The sequence below is a fragment of the Echiichthys vipera genome, assembly GCF_963691815.1.
Source record: "Echiichthys vipera genome assembly, chromosome: 23".
NCBI classification, from domain to species: Eukaryota; Metazoa; Chordata; class Actinopteri; order Perciformes; family Trachinidae; genus Echiichthys; species Echiichthys vipera.
The window spans coordinates 2,313,632-2,333,266 of NC_139848.1; the positions used below are offsets into that span (position 1 = coordinate 2,313,632).

A 19,635-nucleotide genomic window follows, 5' to 3' on the forward strand; every position below is an offset into this window, starting at 1 on the left:
ATGTGTATCTATATCAGAGCTCTTCTGTCCAGATGGTCAAAAGCTTATATCAGCAGTCTTAGCTGCTGTGATGCTGCTCCAAAGGCCACATTAAGCACTGAAGGTGACGGAGTCATTGCAGCCAGGGTACTTAGACATTGGCACAATTAAAAAATAAACTGTGCCCACTTCTCCAGACTTAATGTCAGGTCTGTATTATAAGTTCAGATGGCCATTGCCCAGTTTAACTTGTTGCATGTACATATGCATTTGTGTTCTTTGTTTCTGTTAAAATAGTTGTGAATTGGCGTTAAGGTTGAATGGTGACTGTTGGTCTGGTGGAAGAAGCATTTACTGTAGATACTAAATTGGATTACAGTGATCATCTTTTTGACTTTAGCTGGATGAAATGATTACGCCTTTGTATAAGCTCATGTAAGGCTTAATGTATCATGTACAAAGTAACTATTAATAGCTGTAATTATGTCTATTTTTGCCATCTGGATGTATATTTGTCCCAATTTAATTATTTGTTTGTTTTTCATTTTATGTGTACTAAGTGTCTATATTGTATATGTCTACCTGTCTGAGGGATTGAACACCTACCGGAGTCAAATCCCATGTGTGTGTGCATACTTAAAGCTGATTCTGATCAAATGTAGTGAAGCAAAAAAAACAAAACAATATACGAATTTAGTTGAATCAGAATCAGAAAACCTTTAATGTTCCGCAGACGGGGAAATTCTTTTGTGACAGCAGCAACAGAGTATTACAAAGCAGAAACATATTACAAAATAAGATAAAAAATAGCAAAAATAAACAATAAAGTTAAATTTAAAAAGGGAAGAAATGGAAAATAGACATATATACATATTGACATGATATAGTGCAGTTGTTCTTGTTTTGTTTGTTTGTAATAATGTAATATGGAGTGAATAAATATGAGTTAATAAGTCCAAATAGTGCAAAAAGCAGAAGTGACCTTGGTACCGATATATTGCACAGTGCAGGGTACAGGATGAGGTCAATAGTCTATTGGGAGCAGTGCTGATTGCTGAGTTTAGGTATAAAATAGCACAAAAATACTCCAGTACCTTACAATTATACCGTAGTAGAGTACTTTAAGACATGCATGTAGTCACTTTCCATCCCTTTTGGCAGTAAAGTGACAGATAAAATCCTTATTCTATCAAAATAATGGTCATTTCTATGTCCAACAGCCGTCTGTTATTATACTCCACAGCAGTGAATGCCTGTTATTACAGTGGCTCTTTCTTTTTTGTAAATATAGTTTATTTTTTATGTATATTTATTAATATTTAGTGCTACAGGACAGACAAACATTAAAAAAAATAGTTTTATTTTGAAAAGCGGGTAAAAGTAGGTCATTAATGCTCCGAATCGCAAGGCGCCCTCCATTTCACTACAATTCCCATGATGCACTTGGCGGTGACACCCCGAGGAAGTTGAAAAATCCCAAAACTTGTTAAAAAAAGAAGCGTGGGCAGAAGATCAAGGTAAGACACGAACAGTAGCAAGAAACAATGGCGACTTTATGCTTTTTAGCACTTCTGGACGACTTTACGTAGCGTTTGCGTGACTTTAGTGCATTTACGTACATTCTATTGGATCCATCATCCACGTGGTGTGTGTGTGTGTGTGTGTTGTGTGTGTGTGTGTTGGTGTGTGTCGTCTGATAACGCTGCATCCTCGGTCAGTCTGCAGGCTGCGAGCAGAGGAGATACTTGTGACTGCTGTCCTCAACCGGGCCCCGGCTATTTCCTGCGTCTCACACACACTTAACCCACAGGTGAGTATTATTTACACAGCATGTTTGAATGTTCACTTCACCAGTGGAGTGGATTATGTGCTAATGTCGCTATAATAAAAGAATCGGTGGTTCAGGATCATCTAGTAAGGATGAACCCTGGGCGCCTCCCTAGGGAGGTGTTCCAGGCACGTCCAGCTGGGAGGAGGCCTCGGGGAAGACCCAGGACCAGGTGGAGAGATTAGATCTCCACACTGGCCTGGGAACGCCTCAGGATCCCCCAGTTAGAGCTGGTTAATGTGGCCCGGGAAAGGGAAGTTTGGGGTCCCCTGCTAAAGCTGCTGCCCCCGCGACCCGACCCTGGATAAGAGGCTGAAGATGAGATGAGATGAGATGAGTCCTGTGTGTGCTTTAGTTGCGTGTACTAAAAACAATGTAAGCTTGTTGGGTTAAATCAAATGTTTTTGCTGTATGAGCTCCAGTATGTAGACGACACCATGCAGAATATGCACAGTAGCTTCATGCATGTGCAGCCATGTTAATCATACAAAGTGCAGGTGAAATTAACTTGTTTATGCATCTTTTAAACTGCAGTACAGTGCTGTTTAGTTGCTGTAGTTGTAGTGGAGTGGAGCACAGATCACAGACCCTTGAACTCCTCCTATTGCTTGATGTATTTAGTTTTTTAACTTGGTGCTTGGAGGACTCATGATTTGCACCCTGACAGGAGTCACATGAGCGGAGTGGTTTCAATCAAACCACCAGTGATTGGGCTAATCGTGGAACATGTGCCCCCGCTGTGCAACACTGGCCCCTTTGTACCGTATCTGATCCCAGTAGTATTGGAGACATTGTGTCGTGTCTCTTTACTTTAGTAGACGATGCGTTGACACAATCAGGGCGCTGCAGATTGTGGTGGTTTGTGCGTTTGTTTGAACTGATGGGGGTTAAACTGTGTTTTTGTCTGTTTTCCGTGTCACATTTTTTACCCCAGTAGTGTTTAATGTTGGACTTTCTTTATGTTATATCGGGGTGGAAGTGAATCATCTGTTTCTTCTAGTTCAAAACAACAACTTAGCTTCAACACCAGTCAAATAATTCAGGTTTTAAAACCTCTGATGAGATCACATTGATCCAATTGTGTGTCATGAGTGACAGTTTGTTTGCCCCCCCCCACTCAGTAGATGTTACAATAATACAAGTAAATAGTAGTTTTAGAGTAATTTAAAATAAAAGCAAATGACAGAAAACACATAAATGAAATGAAATGAAATAAACAAAACTGTAGCTGTTTGTTGCTCCATTTCTTTCATGAAAACACGAAAGTCAGGGTTTCCTTTGGCAAATTGACAATTAGGAATCTCATCTCATCTCATCTCATCTCATCTCATCTCATTTTCAGCCTCTTATCCGGGGTCGGGTCCCGGGGGCAGCAGCTTTAGCAGGGGACCCCAAACTTCCCTCTCCCGGGCCACATTAACCAGCTCTAACTGGGGGATCCCGAGGCGTTCCCAGGCCAGTGTGGAGATCTAATCTCTCCACCTGGTCCTGGGTCTTCCCCGAGGCCTCCTCCCAGCTGGACGTGCCTGGAACACCTCCCTAGGGAGGCGCCCAGGGTTCATCCTTACCAGATGATCCTGAACCACCTCAACTGGCTCCTTTCAACGCAAAGGAGCAGCGGCTCTACTCCGAGTTCCTCACGGATGCTGAACTTCTCCCCCTCTCTCTAAGGGAGACTCCAGCCCCCCCTCCTGAGAAAACACATTTCGCCCGCTCGTACCCGCGACCTCGGTCTTTCGGTCCTGACCCAGCTTTCATGACCACAGGGGAGGGTAGGAACCAAGATTGACCAGTAGATCAAGCCTTTGCCTTCCGGCTCAGCTCTCTTAGGAATGTAAAACCTTCAAAAGAATATTATGAGATTGATTAGAAAATGCTCTTTTTCATATATTGTATTGAAAACCCGGAAAAAAACCCTTTTCCCTTAAAAGCTCTGAATTATATATTATATCCTATAATATTATGCAAGATAAATCTCCAAATATCTTGAAGAACGCTGGTTTCTGTTGATCTTGTTTTACATATAACGACACGGTACATCATGTTTTACGGCAGTAGCTCAGTCCATAGGTGACTTGGCTGGGAACCGGAGGGTTGCTGGTTCGAGTCCCTGTGTGGACCAAGAATGGAGTGTGGACTGGTGGCTGGAGAGGTGCCAGTTCATCTCCTGGGCACTGCCAAGGTGCTGTTGAGCAAGGCACCGAACCCCAACTGCTCGAGGCGCCGGTCACTGGCAGCCCCCTCGCTCTAACATCTTTCCATTGGTTGCATGTATATAGGTCCTGTCTGAGCATGGGTGTGTATTTCGGGCCTGTGTGTGTGTAACATGAAAAAAAAAAAATTGAATTTCCCCATTCGCGGGACTAATAAAGGAATTCTTCTTCTTCTTCTTCCTTTTCAGCCTGAAATCCTCTCACACACAGTTAAAGGTTAAATCACTTTAAAGGTCTTTACATGACTCTGTAAAGCTCTCAAAGCCTGCATTTTCTATCCCTTACACGTGCAAATACTCAAATAAACACCTGCTTAACAGAACATTTGTTTGCTTCAGAAACAGAAAGTGGATCCAGTCGTTGTGGTTGGGTAAAAGAAACCCACTGATGTCAGATTTACTGGACATCCAGCTGATAATGGCTTAGTCTCTCCATGTAAATGAGCCTCTGTTTGCAGTGGCTGGTGATTTGGCCTTGCCCGCTGACCATGCCATTCAATTGTAGACTTGTGCATTAGTTCTAGTTGATTGGATCCGTTTGAGTGTGGCATTGCGAGATAATGTGAGACCCCAGGCCTCAGAAAAGGTCAACGCTTCCTCACAGCTCGGAGGACTGCTTTGGTTATAGGTCAGGCTTTGCATTTCATTAAACGGGCACTTTACGAACGGTTGGAGGCGAATGAGGGGCGGTGAATGTGCCAATGGTTTGGGTGTGTGTATACATCCATGCATACACACATACAGTACATATATGTGTGTGTATATATAGTGAGATCTCCTTTATTTTCCTGTAATAGATACCATGGCAGAGAGGGTGCTGGTGGTCGGAGGTGGTGGACGGGAGCACGCGCTGGCCTGGAAGCTGGCCCAGTCGCCGCAGATTCAGCAAGTCCTAGTTGCCCCAGGTAACGCTGGCACGGCCAATTGTGGGAAGATCAGCAACTCGGGTAAGTACAAGCTTCTTCTTGTTCTTCTTCTCCTTCTCCTTCTCCTCCTCCTCCTCCAGGGCAACTTTATTTCACCGAGAAAGGAAAGCGAGGAAGGGTGAGTGTGTTGCACGAAACAATCAGCTGTTGCACAAACTCTGGGGCAAGTTAGGTGCTTGTTTCATTTGTGAATATTTTTTTAAAACTTTCTCGTGGCAGCATAGACGCATGTACACTACTCATGACTCTCATGTCATCTCCACCCACTGTGAGCCCGTAGTGTTCTCTTAAACGTAGCGCTAAATGCATGTCACCCATGTCGTGTTAATGAATGCACTGATTGAATTAATGACATAATTAGCTTTAATAGACGGAGTTAACTATACCACGGCGGCTGATTTCCGACTCTCTCTCCCTGCAGAGGTATCGGTGAGTAACCACGCCATCTTGGCTCAGTTCTGTAAGGACCATCACGTGGGGCTGGTTGTGGTCGGACCAGAGGTGCCCCTGGCGGCAGGTGAGTGAGCTCCATCGTCGTGTTAAGGGTGTTCCTGTCTCCGTAGTCTTTGCCCTTGACTCAGACGTCTCTTCCAGGTATTGTCGATGACCTGACGGCGGCAGGAGTGCCCTGCTTCGGCCCCTCTGCCAAAGCCGCTCAGTTGGAGGCCAGCAAAAGCTTCTCCAAGGCCTTCATGGAGCGTCACGGCATCCCCACAGCCCGTTATGGATCCTTCACAGACCCTCAGGAGGCCTGCAGCTACATCCGCACGTGAGTACAGTGGACCGAGACACGGAGGAGCATGTTTGTGCACGAGTCCCGACAGACATCTGATAATCTAAAGAAAGGCGTACAGGGACACAGGAGACATGTCCTCCTCACCTATGGAGGACTGAAGCTGGCAAAACAAATAAATGACTCCTTAAATAAATCAGTATGCAACAAAAATATATTTTTCAAATGCAGATAGTCATTAATTCATAAAATGTGACATGAATTGATATTCCTGTTTTTAATGTTTCTTTAACTGCGGAATAGGGAAACTATTCTTTTACTTTTTTATGTTTAATTTTCCCTTTCACTTATTTTTATTAATTATTTTATTTTAGAAATGCATTAAGGAACGTATAACAAATATATTACACAAGTAAATAAGTTTGCGGAGATGAATAGAAGAAGAAGAAGAAGAAGAAGAATTCCTTTATTTGTCCCGCGATGTGGAAATTCAATTTTCACTATTATTATTATTTTTCATGTTACACACACAGGCCCCAAATACACACACATGCACAGACAGGACCTGTATACATGCAGTTAATGAAGAGATGTTAGAGCGAGGGGGCTGCCAGTGACCGGCGCCCCGAGCAGTTGGGGTTCGGTGCCTTGCTCAACAGCACCCGGGCAGTGCCCAGGAGATGAACTGGCACCTCTACAGCCACCAGTCCACGCTCCATTCATGGCCAAGTCACCTACAGACTGAGCTCCTGCAAAAATTAATAATAATAATAAAAGGGAAATGAATACAGAAATAAGAAAGTACATAGACACAAAGAAATACATTAACAATAAATAATGATATAATATAATTATGATAATAAATCAAATAAATACATCCAAAAATGTATAAACATATAAAATCATTGGTACAAATAAATCATGTCATGACATTAAATAAATATAGAAAATAATACAAAAGTAAATAATCAAATTCAAACGGAAGTATTAATTTATGTCACGTAGTTAATTCTGGTATATTTAATGGTTCATTTATTAATCAAGTCATTTTTCTGTCTGTCCCTGGCATTGTCTTGCTTATTAATAATTTAGGTGAGGAGCATGGGAAAGAAAGTGTCATAACTATGGTTTTCAGTGTTTATGGTGGAACGATAACATCATTTTTTTTTTTCTTATGTTCAGTTTTGTTTTCTAGCGGCAGAGTTTTGCTTTCAGAGCCATTAAACACGGAAACATCGCCTCGTAATGGAAAATAATATCTCCGCAGAAGTTTGGTTTTCTCACATGGTTTCGTGAGTTAACGATCTAAGATGTGGTGATTGCCTCTCGTGTGAGTGCACCCTCAAACAATCCAAGCCGCGGACAGAGTTGTAACTTTTACAGAGCGGAGAAATGACTTTAACTCGGCATAAAGGATGTTCTTCTGTCGTATAATGCATCTTGGGCAGAACAACAGCTGCCATATTGTGACAGCCCCCATCCATATGGGTCGCAAACACACTCCAGAACCAATATCGTGGACCGTGAAATGTTAAATGATTCTCACACACACACACACACACACACACACACACACACACACACACACACACACACACACACACACACACACACACACACACACACACACACACAGACACACACACAGACACACACACACACACACAAACAAAGACATTTTATGGTCCGTATCAGCGATGCAGCATCTGCTCCAGATGTTCTTTCGGTGAAAAGATGTTGATTCTTCCTGCAGATTACTGAGTTTATTTTGGGGTCTCCAGGGCCGACTTCCCAGCGCTGGTGGTGAAGGCCAGCGGGCTGGCAGCAGGGAAGGGAGTCATTGTGGCGGGGGACCAGGACGAGGCCTGTCGGGCCGTGATGGACATCATGAAGGTATGACGGGTTAGACGTTCGTGTGCGCTCATTCATTCTCGGCGGTAACATTAACAAGGAGTGCAGCAAAGAAAATGTCCTGCAGTACCAAAAATTGAATGTTAATGTCTTCATCAGTCAGTCGCACAATGACTCCAGCTAGAAAAACACCCTGTTAAATGCTGTGGGCGGAGAATATTTGCTGGTGTGATTCTGGGCTCAAACTCTTTAACGTTCTCAAAACCAACCACCTTCTTTTACTTTTGACTTTATACATATTAACTATTTTCGTAGCCGGCAACTCATTTCTCTCAAAGTTCATACGTATATTCTTTGTGAGAAGCTCTTTTAAGGGTTTTGGGAAAGTAAGGACACTTCCAGTTTGTGCGTTTTCCCCCTGTTCAAAGGTAAAGCTGCGTCTGTATCACTGTGTATTGCAGGACCGAGCCTTTGGAGCTGCAGGGGAGACTGTGGTGGTTGAAGAGCTGCTGCAGGGAGAGGAAGTGTCTGTGAGTTGAACCTTTTTTTTTTGTACAAGCCGTAACAGAACTACACCAACTTTACCTGAAAGGGAAGAGTTTCCATTCATTTTTTGAAGTGAGGTTTTACGAGGCACTTATCCACAGTGAGTTTATAACCTTGGAGGAGCGGGCAGGAGGAAGCTAGGAAATGTACCGCGGCGGACGAGGGCAACGGCTAAACGGGTTTTAGACACCTCAGAAAATCAATATGACTTTAAGTGTAAGCTATATTTAAAATATTTCCACCGCAGAGGCAACTGAGGCCCTTATCTCTGCTCTCGCCAGACCTCATTGACACTCATTCTACCTCGCAGCACACTTGGGTGGCTGCTCTACTGCTGCCTCAGTTACTCCGTTTGTTTGTGTTATGTGTGACTCTGGTGTTTTAAGGGTTAGAAACTACCTAATCTAACAAAAAAAACTAACAGATTGAGGCAGCAGTAGACCAGTAACAAGGTAAAATTACCATTTTTGTCAATGGAGTCTGGTGGTTTTGACCAGAGCATAGAACCACTTTGCTCCACTCAGGGCGCACTCACGTTGTCCATCTGCCTGAGCACGTTTCACTGCTAAAGCCTAGTTCCTTTGACCAGCGTGAGTGCAACCGTACTGCGCTTAGCTGCGGCCAGCTTGCCGTCCACGCCCCGTTTTGTAAAGCACATTTGCACATGTACGAGCACGAGCGTGCGCACATGTACGAGCACGAGGCCTACGATGAAAATATTAAAAAACAGTCGACAAGACGCACAAAAACTCCGAGGTCTGTGGAAAGATTTGGAAACAAAGCCACGCATCACGATGACGTCATCAATGCGTGTGACGTGTTACGCCGTGATGACGTATGGACAGCAAGAAGCATTGGCTGAGGCCCAGGCATTGTGAGTACAAACGGGCCTGGCCCGCGGGGGGGAGAGGGAGGGAGGGGACAAGTACCCTAAAGCACGGGGCACGGTACGGGTGGACAGTGTGAGTGCGCCCTTAAACACGGCCGTCTGTCGGCAAGGCTGTGAAAATATCCTAAAAGCTGCTGGCCCGGTCCACAGCACTACACTTTGTAGCTTTGGTGCCTGTCCTCCTGCCTGGTTCTCATTACAGTAGGTAATACTCTGACAGCCTCATACAACCCCACTTCAAAAAATCCAAACCATCACTTTAAGGTGAGAACTGGCAGAAAACCAACAGGATGTTCTTCCTTCTCCCCCTGGTTTTGTAGTGTCTGTGTTTCACTGACGGCTCCTCGGTGTCTCCGATGCCTCCAGCACAGGATCACAAACGGCTGCAGGACGGCGACCTGGGGCCAAACACCGGCGGCATGGGGGCCTACTGCCCTACCCCTCAGGTATTCACTTCCTCTTCCTTTTTCTGCCTATTTCTCTTCTTTTTTTTGTTGAATCCTTGTTAGGATTACAGCCTTCTTTAATGCCGACTCTGCAGGTGAGCCAGGAGCTTCTGCAGGAGATCAGAGAGACTGTTCTTCAGAAGACTGTGGACGGGATGAGGGAGGAGGGAGCTCCTTATGTGGGCAAGTCCTCTCTTTCTGTTCTGCTGTTCCTATGTGTGCAATGAGTTTAAGAATGAACCATGAGCCTGTGTCTTATTTTCCAGGAGTGCTGTATGCAGGGTTGATGTTGACCAAGCAGGGGCTAAAGGTCCTCGAGTTCAACTGCCGCTTTGGAGATCCCGAGTGTCAGGTGTGTGTCTTTGACTCAAGTCACCTATCACTGGATCTTCTCATGAAATAAACATCAAAAATCCACTGTCTCTCCTCCAGGTGCTGCTGCCACTCCTGAAGAGCGACCTCTATGAAGTGATCTTGAACACTTTGAACGGAAAACTGGTCTCCAACGCCCCCGTGTGGCACCAGGACAGCTCTGCGGTCACTGTGGTGATGGCCAGCGCCGGTTACCCCGGCTCCTACAAGAAAGGAGTGGAGATCACAGGTACGCAGGACACCTCAGCACGGCAGTGTGGGTGTGAAACATATGAATCATTTGTGTCATAGAAACTAAAGAAAAGCAGCAAATCATCACATTTAAAGAAGCTGGAACCAGGAGAGCGTTTGACCTTCTGAAAGTTGTTATAATCCTTAAATGTTAGTGTTTTAAATTTGTAAAGGTCTTTTATTCTGTGTATGTTTCTCCTCAGGCTTGTCCCAGGTTGAGGACTCTGGTGTGCAGGTTTTCCACGCCGGCACCACCCTGAAGGAGGGAGCTGTGGTCTCCAGCGGGGGGCGGGTGTTAACTGTCACTGCAGTCAGGCCCTCCCTGGAGATGGCCCTGCAGGCAGCCAATCAGGGTGTGGAGGCAGTCGGCTTCCCTGGCGCCGTGTACCGCCGCGACATCGGCCACCGGGCCATCGGCCACCTGAACCAACGCAGGTGTGTGTGACAGGGGTACAGGCTACACACAAGCTCTTAAAAACATTCCCTTTCTGTGTTTGTATTGTTTACATCATTTCTATACTGTATACCATATCAACAATAAACTTCTCTTTGGATGTACCTGTGTCCCAGTATTTCTTTACCTGAATGAACACCTTTAAGCTTTAGTTGTAGCAGCCATGATGTAACTCTGAGAGCTCAACAGTTGAGTGAGTGGTGTTTGACTGTGTCTCCGACAGAGGTCTGACCTATAAGGAGAGCGGGGTGGACATCGCTGCCGGTAACAAGCTGGTGGACATGATCAAGCCTCTGGCCAAGGCAACATCTCGCGCCGGTAACTGGATTCTCATGTCCTATAACTAAAGACTTGGTAGCGCATCTGAATAATAATTAGACTGGTAACTTTCAGCGTGTCTCATTAAGCAGCCGCACTGAAAGTGTTTGCTCATTAAGAGACAAATTCCTGTTGTCTCTGTGATTGTGTTTGCTGCAAGATATTCAGCACACAACACAAACGGTCAAATTAGGAAGAAATGATGAAGCACTTACCTCGACAGTAATTGGTCTCTCTGTTCACCAGGGTGTAACGCAGAACTGGGAGGCTTTGCTGGGCTGTTTGACCTGAAGGCAGCAGGTTTTATAGACCCGATTCTCGTGTCTGGGACCGACGGCGTGGGGACCAAACTCAAGGTGAGATTTCATTCCTTTGTCCTCTTTTTTTTGGTTGAGAGTGAGAGACATCAGCTGGAAAATCATCCTCAATCTTCCACTGTTTGCCACATTTGTAATGCTGTCATTTGTTGTCACCGTGCAAATATGTGGCAACAGTTAATCCCGAGGTCCTGGAGCAAATGAGAATCAAATGAAAGTACGAAAAACCTCAACTGGTTGATGCCAGGTCGGCCTAGAAATAACTGTTCAAAATTGGACACAAATGAGGCTGAGGCGTACTGGAGCAGCAGGGGGGAGATACTTATCTATAGACAAATTCAAAGGCTGCTTCAAACCCCGGAACAGAAATACAAGTTTCATTCATTTAAAGTGTGAAATAGCCAGTAGATTATTTCATGGACTCCTTTTAAAATATCAGTCAGATTAAACTCTTCTCTGTTGGAAGTTTCACTTTTGTTTTAAAGCATTTTGCTTTGAAAAATGTATCCTCAGATTGCGCAGGCGTGCGGCCAGCATGACGGCCTGGGTCAGGACCTGGTCGCCATGTGTGTGAACGATGTGCTGGCTCAGGGCGCTGAGCCGCTCTTCTTCCTCGACTACTTCTCCTGCGGTATCCTGGATGTGGATGTGGCCGCCTCGGTGGTCGGCGGCATCGCTAAGGCCTGCGAGATGGCCGGCTGCGCTCTGCTGGGTGAGGGACATGTATTCGTATTTTGGCATCTCTATCATCCAAAAGGGGCCCTGTATTACCCGCTAGTATCTTGACTTTCCTCCATCCTTTTCTGTCCAGGTGGTGAGACGGCGGAAATGCCGGGCGTCTACGCACCGGGTGAGTACGACCTCGCCGGGTTCTGTGTCGGAGCAGTGGAGCGTGTGGCCCTGCTGCCCAGGCTGGGGGACATCGCCGAGGGGGACCTGCTGATTGGACTGGCCTCCTCTGGGGTCCACAGCAACGGCTTCAGCCTGGTCCGCAAAGTCCTGGAGAGGGCCAACCTCAGCTACGGCTCCTCTGCTCCTTTTGGCGAGTCAGGACGGACTGTCGGTAAGTCACCTCCGAGTCACAAAGGTGGACCCGAGTGTGCTCTTACTTTATTCGTGGGAGGCATCACATTTGTAGTACCAATTTAGATGTGATGATAAAGGCCTTTAGTGTCTGGAAGTTTCTGGCTGAGGTAGCTTGAAAGTGCTGGACATGTACTCTTAAAACCCTTTAGTGAACTGGTTATACTGTATGTGGGTTGTGGACTTTAGGTAGTTTACAGATCAACTGATCCATGGGAGAAAATAATAGTTAGCTGCAGCCCTGAAATATTAAAGCCTAACCCTTGATGCCCACCATCTGACTGCAACTCTGCTTCCAGGCGAAGTTTTGCTGACGCCCACAAAGATCTACAGTCGCCTGCTGCTGCCCATCCTTCGCAGCGGTGCTGTCAAAGCCTACGCTCACATCACAGGGGGTGGGCTCCTGGAGAACATCCCCCGGGTACTGCCCCCGGAGCAGGCTGTCGATTTAGGTGAGATGAAAGCACACAGACGTCTCCTTTCCAAATGAGGCGTGAAAAATGTCGATGTGAGCAATCGGGGAAAAGTAGTGCGCCTCTGGATGAAGCATTTGCATTTTTGAAACCTTTGTTTTTGTCAAGATTGTGAATTTCTGTATAAACATAGGTATATATGGGACGACTGCTGAGCACATTGAAGTCAATGGAAATGTAGAGTTCACTTTGAAGTCAGGAATATTTTCTAATGTACACGTGGACAGATGCCTCTCGGTGGAGCATCCCCCCAGTGTTTTCCTGGCTCCACGCGGAGGGGGGTCTTAGCGAGGACGAGATGGCCCGCACTTTCAACTGTGGCCTGGGGGCAGTGCTGGTGGTAGCCCCCCCTGATGCTCAGAGGGTCCTACGCCAGCTTCAAGCACAGGAAGAGGCCTGGATCGTGGGTTCACTGGCCCACAAACAGCAGGGTGAGCGTCTCTAATGGAATACAGCAGCGCTCGAAATGTAGTGTTTAAGGCGACAAATAATATTATTGTGAAAAATTTTGGTTTTTAATGTTTATTACAGGGGCAGAACCGGTGGTGGTCCGCAACCTTAAACACAGCCTGCTGAATACAGCACCCACTTCCTGCAGAGAGCTGGTCGGGGAACAGAACAATGGTTGCCATGGTGACAGCAGCACGCCATGCAAGAGGACCAGAGTGGCTGTTCTCATCTCTGGCACAGGTGCGTTTTTAGTGATCTCAGAATAAGAACGCGAGTGTCTCACATGTCCATAAAGGAATAATTCAACACTTTTGGGAAAGCTACATATTGGCATCAGATTGATATTACCGTCCTGTACAGGTAAAAATCTTCTGCTATGTTTGTTCCAGGCACCAACCTGCAGGCGCTGATAGATCAGGCCAAGCGTCCATCCTGCCCTGCAGAGATCGTGGTGGTTATCTCCAACAAACCTGGAGTTCAGGGCCTGAAGAGAGCTTCGCTGGCTGGCATCCAGACACGAGTAAACATGAATAATAATGAGTTTATTTCTATTGTTACAAAGTGCTTAACACAAAACTAAACAGGCCAAGTGCTCTCCCCTTTTTTCAGGATGGTAAAGTCTGCAATCAATCCTAGTGTAGAGCGATCATGAAGTGAAGCAATACGATCTTTCTTCACGTGTTTAATTATGAATGTTTGTAGTGATTTTTGTTTTACAGTTGGAAGGTTTATTCCTAAATATTTTTTCATGGGAGCATCATCTAGTGTGCAGACTCCTATCATGTGGAATGTGTGCTTTTGTGAACCTTTTTCCAAAAACATACACACCGCAGTCCTTTAATTGAAGTAAAAGAACATGAGGATGCAAAACCATCAGGCTGAGTAATTGCAAAATAATAATTTATTGAATTCAAATTCCAAACATTTTATTTGGCAGTTTGCAGAGCAATACAGTGGCACCATAAAGAAACATTTCTCTAAACGTGTTGATGCAGCCGTTCGTGTCTCACCCCAACGTAGGTGGTGGACCATAAACTGTACGGGAGCAGGGCGGAGTTCGATGGCACCATCGACCGCGTGCTGGAAGAATTCGGGGTGGAGCTGGTGTGTCTGGCTGGATTCATGAGGATTCTCACTGGATCTTTTGTCAAGAAGTGGAATGGTGTGAAAATGCATTTTGGATTCAATTTCTTACATTAACCCAAGGTTATGAGGATGTGGCCGGTCACATGAAGGGCTTTTATATCGAGTGTTTGTCTGTTATTGTGACAGGGAAGCTACTGAACATCCATCCATCCCTGCTGCCCTCGTTCAAGGGGGTGAACGCCCAGAAGCAGGCTCTGCAGGCTGGGGTGCGAGTAACTGGCTGCACGGTCCACTTTGTAGCGGTAAGTATGACGCGGTGATGTCACAGCAAAAGGCTGTTTTGTTTTTCTGAACCGTTTGTTCTGTTCGTGTGTTTAGGAAGAGGTGGACGCGGGCGCCATCATCGTGCAGGAGGCAGTGCCCGTGCTGGGCAGCGACACAGAGGAGAGTCTGTCGGACAGGATCAGAGAGGCCGAGCACCGAGCCTTCCCTGCCGCCGTGGAGCTGGTGGCGGGCGGCGCGGTGAGGCTCGGAGAGGACGGACACATCGTGTGGACGTCCAGTTCACAGAGTTAAAAGGACACGCACACATCCGACTTCTGTTACTTAAACCTGGTTCTGTAATACAAATCAGATCAAGGTAATCACGATGTATGTTGGCAAGCATTAAGCATCCCCCGCAGACATTACCTGACTCAACAGGACGATATTAAAAAGGCATCATACTTGAAACTAAATTACATTCCAATTGTACCGTTTAAAAAATGTAAGTCGCACTGGAATAAAAAAAAGAAGTCCTATTTGTAATTCAGTCCAGATGGAGTATGGGATTATAATTTTTGAATGTGTGTAGCTGAAGCTGTTGCATCATTAAACCTGTCTGGGAGAATGTGGGGACATAATACTGTGTGTGGGTTTGATTTTTAGTACTAAAGGGGCGACTGTGGCTGAGTGGGAGGAGTGGGTCGTCCTCCATTCGAGAGATCGACAGTGTGATCCCCACCTCCCCTGGTCCACATGTCGAAGTGTCCTTGGGCAAGACACTGAACCCTGAATGGCTCCTCGTGCTGTGCATGGGTGTGTGAATGTGGTGTGAATGGTTAGATTAGATGGTCTGTAGATGTCCACTACCATCAGTGTGAACGGGTGAATGTGACAAACACTGTGAAAGCGCCTTGAGTAGTCAGAAGACTAGAAAGGCGCTGCATAAGTACAAGTCCATTTACCATTTACATCACCGAGCCAGTTTGTCCTATGTATGGAGTCGTGTCCTTGTTCGTTAGCTCCTGTGGAAGCGCAGGACTGACAGCCTCTCATTTCCAGCTCTTGTCGACAAGCATGACGCTCCCATTAAACCACATTTGGCCAGCAAATGGATGATCTCCTCTGGCGAGAAAGAGGAAAAACCATCGTTATCCAGATTGTTCTCTGCACTGAAAAATCATTTCGACAGGCCTCTTCAAACTCACCTGGGTCGTTCTCTGCGATGGTGATGAGGTAGAATAACCCTTTAGCGGAGAGCAACTGTGGCACCAGAGGCAGGAACGCGTCGGTCACCTCTCGCCCTCGCTTCCCGCCGGCCCAGGCCGCCTCGATACCTCTGCTGCCCACCTGGAGAGACAAGCACACGGTGATGGAAAAGCTCCTCATGTCTGACGTGAAGATGCACGGAGAGCTGCACAACCTCTTCTGAAGGTGTGACCACGTAGGGAGGGTTGAAGAGGAGGACGTCCACTTTCCCACTTAGGCGAGGCAGAAGACTCTCCACCTTCAGAGAGGAAAGGAAAGCTTTTAGGGGGGAAATCATTGCACTTAAGGGATAGTTCAGATTTCTTGAAGTGCGGACCATAAGATGGACCATAGTCGGTGTATTACCTACAATTAGGGATCGACCGATATGGATTTTTTTAGGGCCGATATTTGGAGCAGATACTACTTTTGCTCCTTCAATTTACATCATAAAAATGAATGAAAAAGGCGTCTCCAGCAACACGGAGCTGCCTGTGGACGCCTCTCTATAAATAATGGCGTAAAAAAAACTACCTAAGAACACAGCAGCCTGCATCGGCCGATACTGATACACGTAAAAAACACAAATATCGTCTGGCCGATGTATCGGTCTGTCACTACCTACAATCGATGGCAGTTTGGACAATACTCTATGTACTAAAATGATATAGATGTTTTTTTTTAGGTGAATAAATTAGGTTAAGCTGCAGTCTGCTTCTCCAACTGCCATTTCCTGCAGGTAACAGAATCCGAATTGTCTTTATTGTCATTGTACCAGTACAACGAGATGTACAGTACAATCCCTTTAAGTGCAGAGATAATTTAACATTAAAAGCATCAAAAGACCCTTTTAAACTCCACCGATTATGGATGCAACTCCAAAAAAATCTGAATTATGCCCTTTAAAGCATGTGAATACCTGTTTTTTTTAACAGATATATAAATAAAAGTCTCACCAGGGACGTGATGACAGGCTGCAGAGAGACACTGTTGCAGGATGCTGTCTTTGCTGTGCACTGTGCTGCTGCTGGATTCACATCAGTGCAACTGAAAGAAACATTATTAAGATCAGCAGAGCCTTTCTTCCCCATGCATTTGCAACAAGTAAACATATTAGCTGGACATGGGGAGGGGGGGGTTTCCTAACTCACAGATACAGAGCTGAAGGTCCAACCACTGATGCCAGAAACGCTGACACCACTCCCGAGCCGCTGCCCACCTCCAGACACACACACGGGCTGCAAACAGCGGAGAAGACACAGTCAGATGTCACACACACATCTCCAGGACGCGTTCAGGGGGAACCAGGTGAGCCGCGTCTGACCTCATCAGCTGCAGCCTGGCCGCGTCCTTCTCCAGCGCGTCCACCAAGAGGAAGGAGTCCTCCGCCGGCTCGTAAACATCCCGGAAGTCTCCCCGTCCAGCGTGGGAGTAAAGCGGCGTGGGGAAACCTGCGGACATGCTCGCTTCAGTAAGCAGCCTCGCTAACAGCCTGCACGTGCATCTGGGCCACCATTTAGCACGTGAGTATAGCTGTGTAGTTCGCTAGCACGCTCGCGATCCACTTCCTTGTGTACGAGCTACGTCACGGTGACGCACTTTAACCGCTTGTTTGGTAGAGTACAGCACTGAATCACTGTTTCTAACATTAGAAAACGATAGTTGTGATGTTATGAGTATAGTAAGATAAGAACTCCATTACCCAGCATGCCAAGTAAACCAAATAATTCAACTTAAATCCACCTTACTTATGTACATATAGACATGTGGCCCAAATTTTGAAAAAACGCATGCTAAAGTGCCCTCTAGGAGCCTAAACTGTGCTAAAGTGCCCTCTAGGAGCCTAAACTGTGCTAAAGTTTCCTCTAGGAGCCAAAATGCGTGCTAAAGTGTCCCCTGGGAGCCAAAATGTGTGCTAAAGTGCCCTCTAGGACCTAAAATGCGTGCTAAAGTGCCCTCTAGGAGCCAAAACGCGTGCTAAAGTGCCCTCTAGGAGCCAAAATGCGCGCTAAAGTGCCCCCTAGGAGCCAAAATGTGCGCTAAAGTGCCCTCTAGGAGCCACAACGCATGCTAAAGTTCCCTCTAGGAGCCAAAACATGTGCTAAAGTGCTCTCTAGGAGCCACAACGTGTGCTAAAGTGCCCTCTAGGAGCCAAAACACATGCTAAACTGTCCTCTAGGAGCCAAAATGCGTGCTAAAGTGTCCCCTGGGAGCCAAAATGTGTGCTAAAGTGCCCTCTAGGAGCTAAAATGCGTGCTTAAGTGCCCTCTAGGAGCCAAAACGCGTGCTAAAGTGCCCCCTAGGAACCAAAATGCGCGCCAACGTTCCCTCTAGGAGCCACAACTTGTGCTAAAATGCTCTCTAGGAGCCAAAATGCGCGCTAAAGTGCCCTCTAGGAGCCAAAATGCGCGCTAAAGTGCCCTCTAGGAGCCAAAATGCGCGCTAAAGTGCCCTCTAGGAGCCAAAATGCGCGCTAAAGTGCCCCCTAGGAGCCAAAATGTGCGCTAAAGTGCCCTCTAGGAGCCACAACGCATGCTAAAGTTTTCTCTAGAAGCCAAAACACATGTTAAATTATAATTAAATAAAACATCACACATAAAACTGGCAGACTACTGCACACAACAACATAAACAGAACTTTCCGGTGTCCATCATTTCTGCAAATCAATTTCTCTGCTCAGCGATTTTTGTGTCTTCATAACCTTACTTTTCAAAATGTCACTCATAAATAAATGTTACAACTAATGTAGGACTTTGTTTGTGATATTATTTTATTTCAAGATTTACACATGCAGTTCCTCGTTTGAACACAGGGTGGAGCAAACGGGGCGGTCTTGTCGCTTTTGTCCTGTTTCATCTTTCATACCTTTATTTAAAGCAGGGGTGTCAAAATCCAATTCACAGAGGGCCAAATTTAAAAACTGGGACAAAGTTGCGGGCCAAACAAGCCAAACAAAATGCAAAATGACTTAAAATAGATGAAAAAACCAGCACAAAAAGATGCAAAATGACTAAAAATAGATGCAAAACCACCACAAAAAGATGCACCTTGAACCTTTCCAGTGCAGCTCCTTGTTCTTGTCGTGGTGTTTCTTCTGTTTGATTCTTTGGTTACAGCCACGGTGACAAACAGCTCTTTACCTTCAGACACAGATCATCTGCCTCCCACCGCTGCTGAAAGCTCCTGTTCTCCATCTTTCTTTTGGTCGTTTTTGGGGAGGGGTGGATTAAGTGTGTCTGCAGAGACTGGCAGCATGGATGCTCATGTTTGTCAACAGAAAAGTAGACGTGTATGTGCTTCATACTCACGGACCAGCTCTCGGAGAACCTTGATATGATGCTGCGGGCCAAATATAATTACACAGCGGGCCAGATTTGGCCCACGGGCCTGAGTTTGACACCCCTGATTTAAAGTGTCATATTGGCTGACGTTGAATCCATGGATGAAACGGAGAAAATCGCTGTTATGGTTGTGTGAAGCACCCGTTTGTCCATCAGTGGTGTTTTAGATAATGTTGGTTTTGTTTTAAAAAGCACTACAACAATATAAATGTTTCAACAACAAAAAAAAAACAAGTCAACAGGTTTACAACTGATTTCTGTGCTTTCAGTCTCATTTTTATGATTGAAATGCAAGTTTGCCCTGCAGCTATTAATCACTAGTAAAGGCTGTAGCCTACTGTACAGTGGCTTTGCTTATGCATGCAACACATTGAGCTTATTTACATATGAACTGACCCTCAGTGCCTTGTGTTTGAATAGGTTTTACTATGTTATATCATATATATATTTATTAATTTAATGGATTACAAGAAAACATGCTGTTTTGTGGCATCTTTATCAACATATGCCATGATTTTGGCCGTATTAGCTTCTGTTAGAGACCATTTAGTTGTTAAATCAGCTTGAAATTTAATGATATCTGTCCACAGT

At 45.7% G+C, this 19,635-nt stretch overlaps 2 protein-coding genes across 2 annotated transcripts; one reads left to right on the forward strand and one right to left on the reverse strand.

Moving 5' to 3' along the window:
- The first annotated feature begins 1,425 nt into the window (after window positions 1-1,425).
- Window positions 1,426-14,799, forward strand: gart (phosphoribosylglycinamide formyltransferase). The gene is made up of 23 exons (XM_083938274.1): window positions 1,426-1,496; window positions 1,698-1,789; window positions 4,817-4,966; window positions 5,367-5,462; window positions 5,540-5,714; window positions 7,460-7,571; window positions 7,991-8,059; window positions 9,285-9,410; window positions 9,506-9,593; window positions 9,677-9,762; window positions 9,843-10,011; window positions 10,217-10,448; window positions 10,691-10,785; window positions 11,032-11,141; window positions 11,616-11,814; window positions 11,914-12,165; window positions 12,485-12,637; window positions 12,886-13,089; window positions 13,190-13,348; window positions 13,498-13,628; window positions 14,129-14,270; window positions 14,381-14,496; window positions 14,573-14,799. The coding sequence occupies exons 3-23, from the start codon at window positions 4,822-4,824 to the stop codon at window positions 14,768-14,770; spliced, it is 3,057 nt and encodes a 1,018-aa protein (XP_083794400.1). The 5' UTR covers window positions 1,426-1,496; window positions 1,698-1,789; window positions 4,817-4,821; the 3' UTR covers window positions 14,771-14,799.
- On the reverse strand, window positions 14,513-17,242 carry hemk2 (HemK methyltransferase 2, ETF1 glutamine and histone H4 lysine). The gene is made up of 7 exons (XM_083938275.1): window positions 17,028-17,242; window positions 16,855-16,941; window positions 16,660-16,750; window positions 15,879-15,962; window positions 15,664-15,805; window positions 15,421-15,580; window positions 14,513-14,812 (listed from the first exon to the last, which is right to left on the reverse strand). The coding sequence occupies exons 1-6, from the start codon at window positions 17,162-17,164 to the stop codon at window positions 15,474-15,476; spliced, it is 648 nt and encodes a 215-aa protein (XP_083794401.1). The 5' UTR covers window positions 17,165-17,242; the 3' UTR covers window positions 14,513-14,812; window positions 15,421-15,473.
- Window positions 17,243-19,635: the final 2,393 nt, after the last annotated feature.

Coding starts and splice junctions, on each gene's coding strand:
- hemk2 (XM_083938275.1), bottom strand. CDS start 17,164: ATGTCCGCAGGTTTCCCCACGCCGCTTTACTCCCACGCTGGACGGGGA. Junction 16,751..16,854: donor GGACCTTCAGCTCTGTATCT/GTGAGTTAGGAA, acceptor TGTTTCTTTCAG/TTGCACTGATGTGAATCCAG. Junction 15,581..15,663: donor CATCGCAGAGAACGACCCAG/GTGAGTTTGAAG, acceptor CTTTCTCGCCAG/AGGAGATCATCCATTTGCTG.
- gart (XM_083938274.1), top strand. CDS start 4,822: ATGGCAGAGAGGGTGCTGGTGGTCGGAGGTGGTGGACGGGAGCACGCG. Junction 9,594..9,676: donor GGAGGGAGCTCCTTATGTGG/GCAAGTCCTCTC, acceptor CTTATTTTCCAG/GAGTGCTGTATGCAGGGTTG. Junction 10,012..10,216: donor GAAAGGAGTGGAGATCACAG/GTACGCAGGACA, acceptor GTTTCTCCTCAG/GCTTGTCCCAGGTTGAGGAC.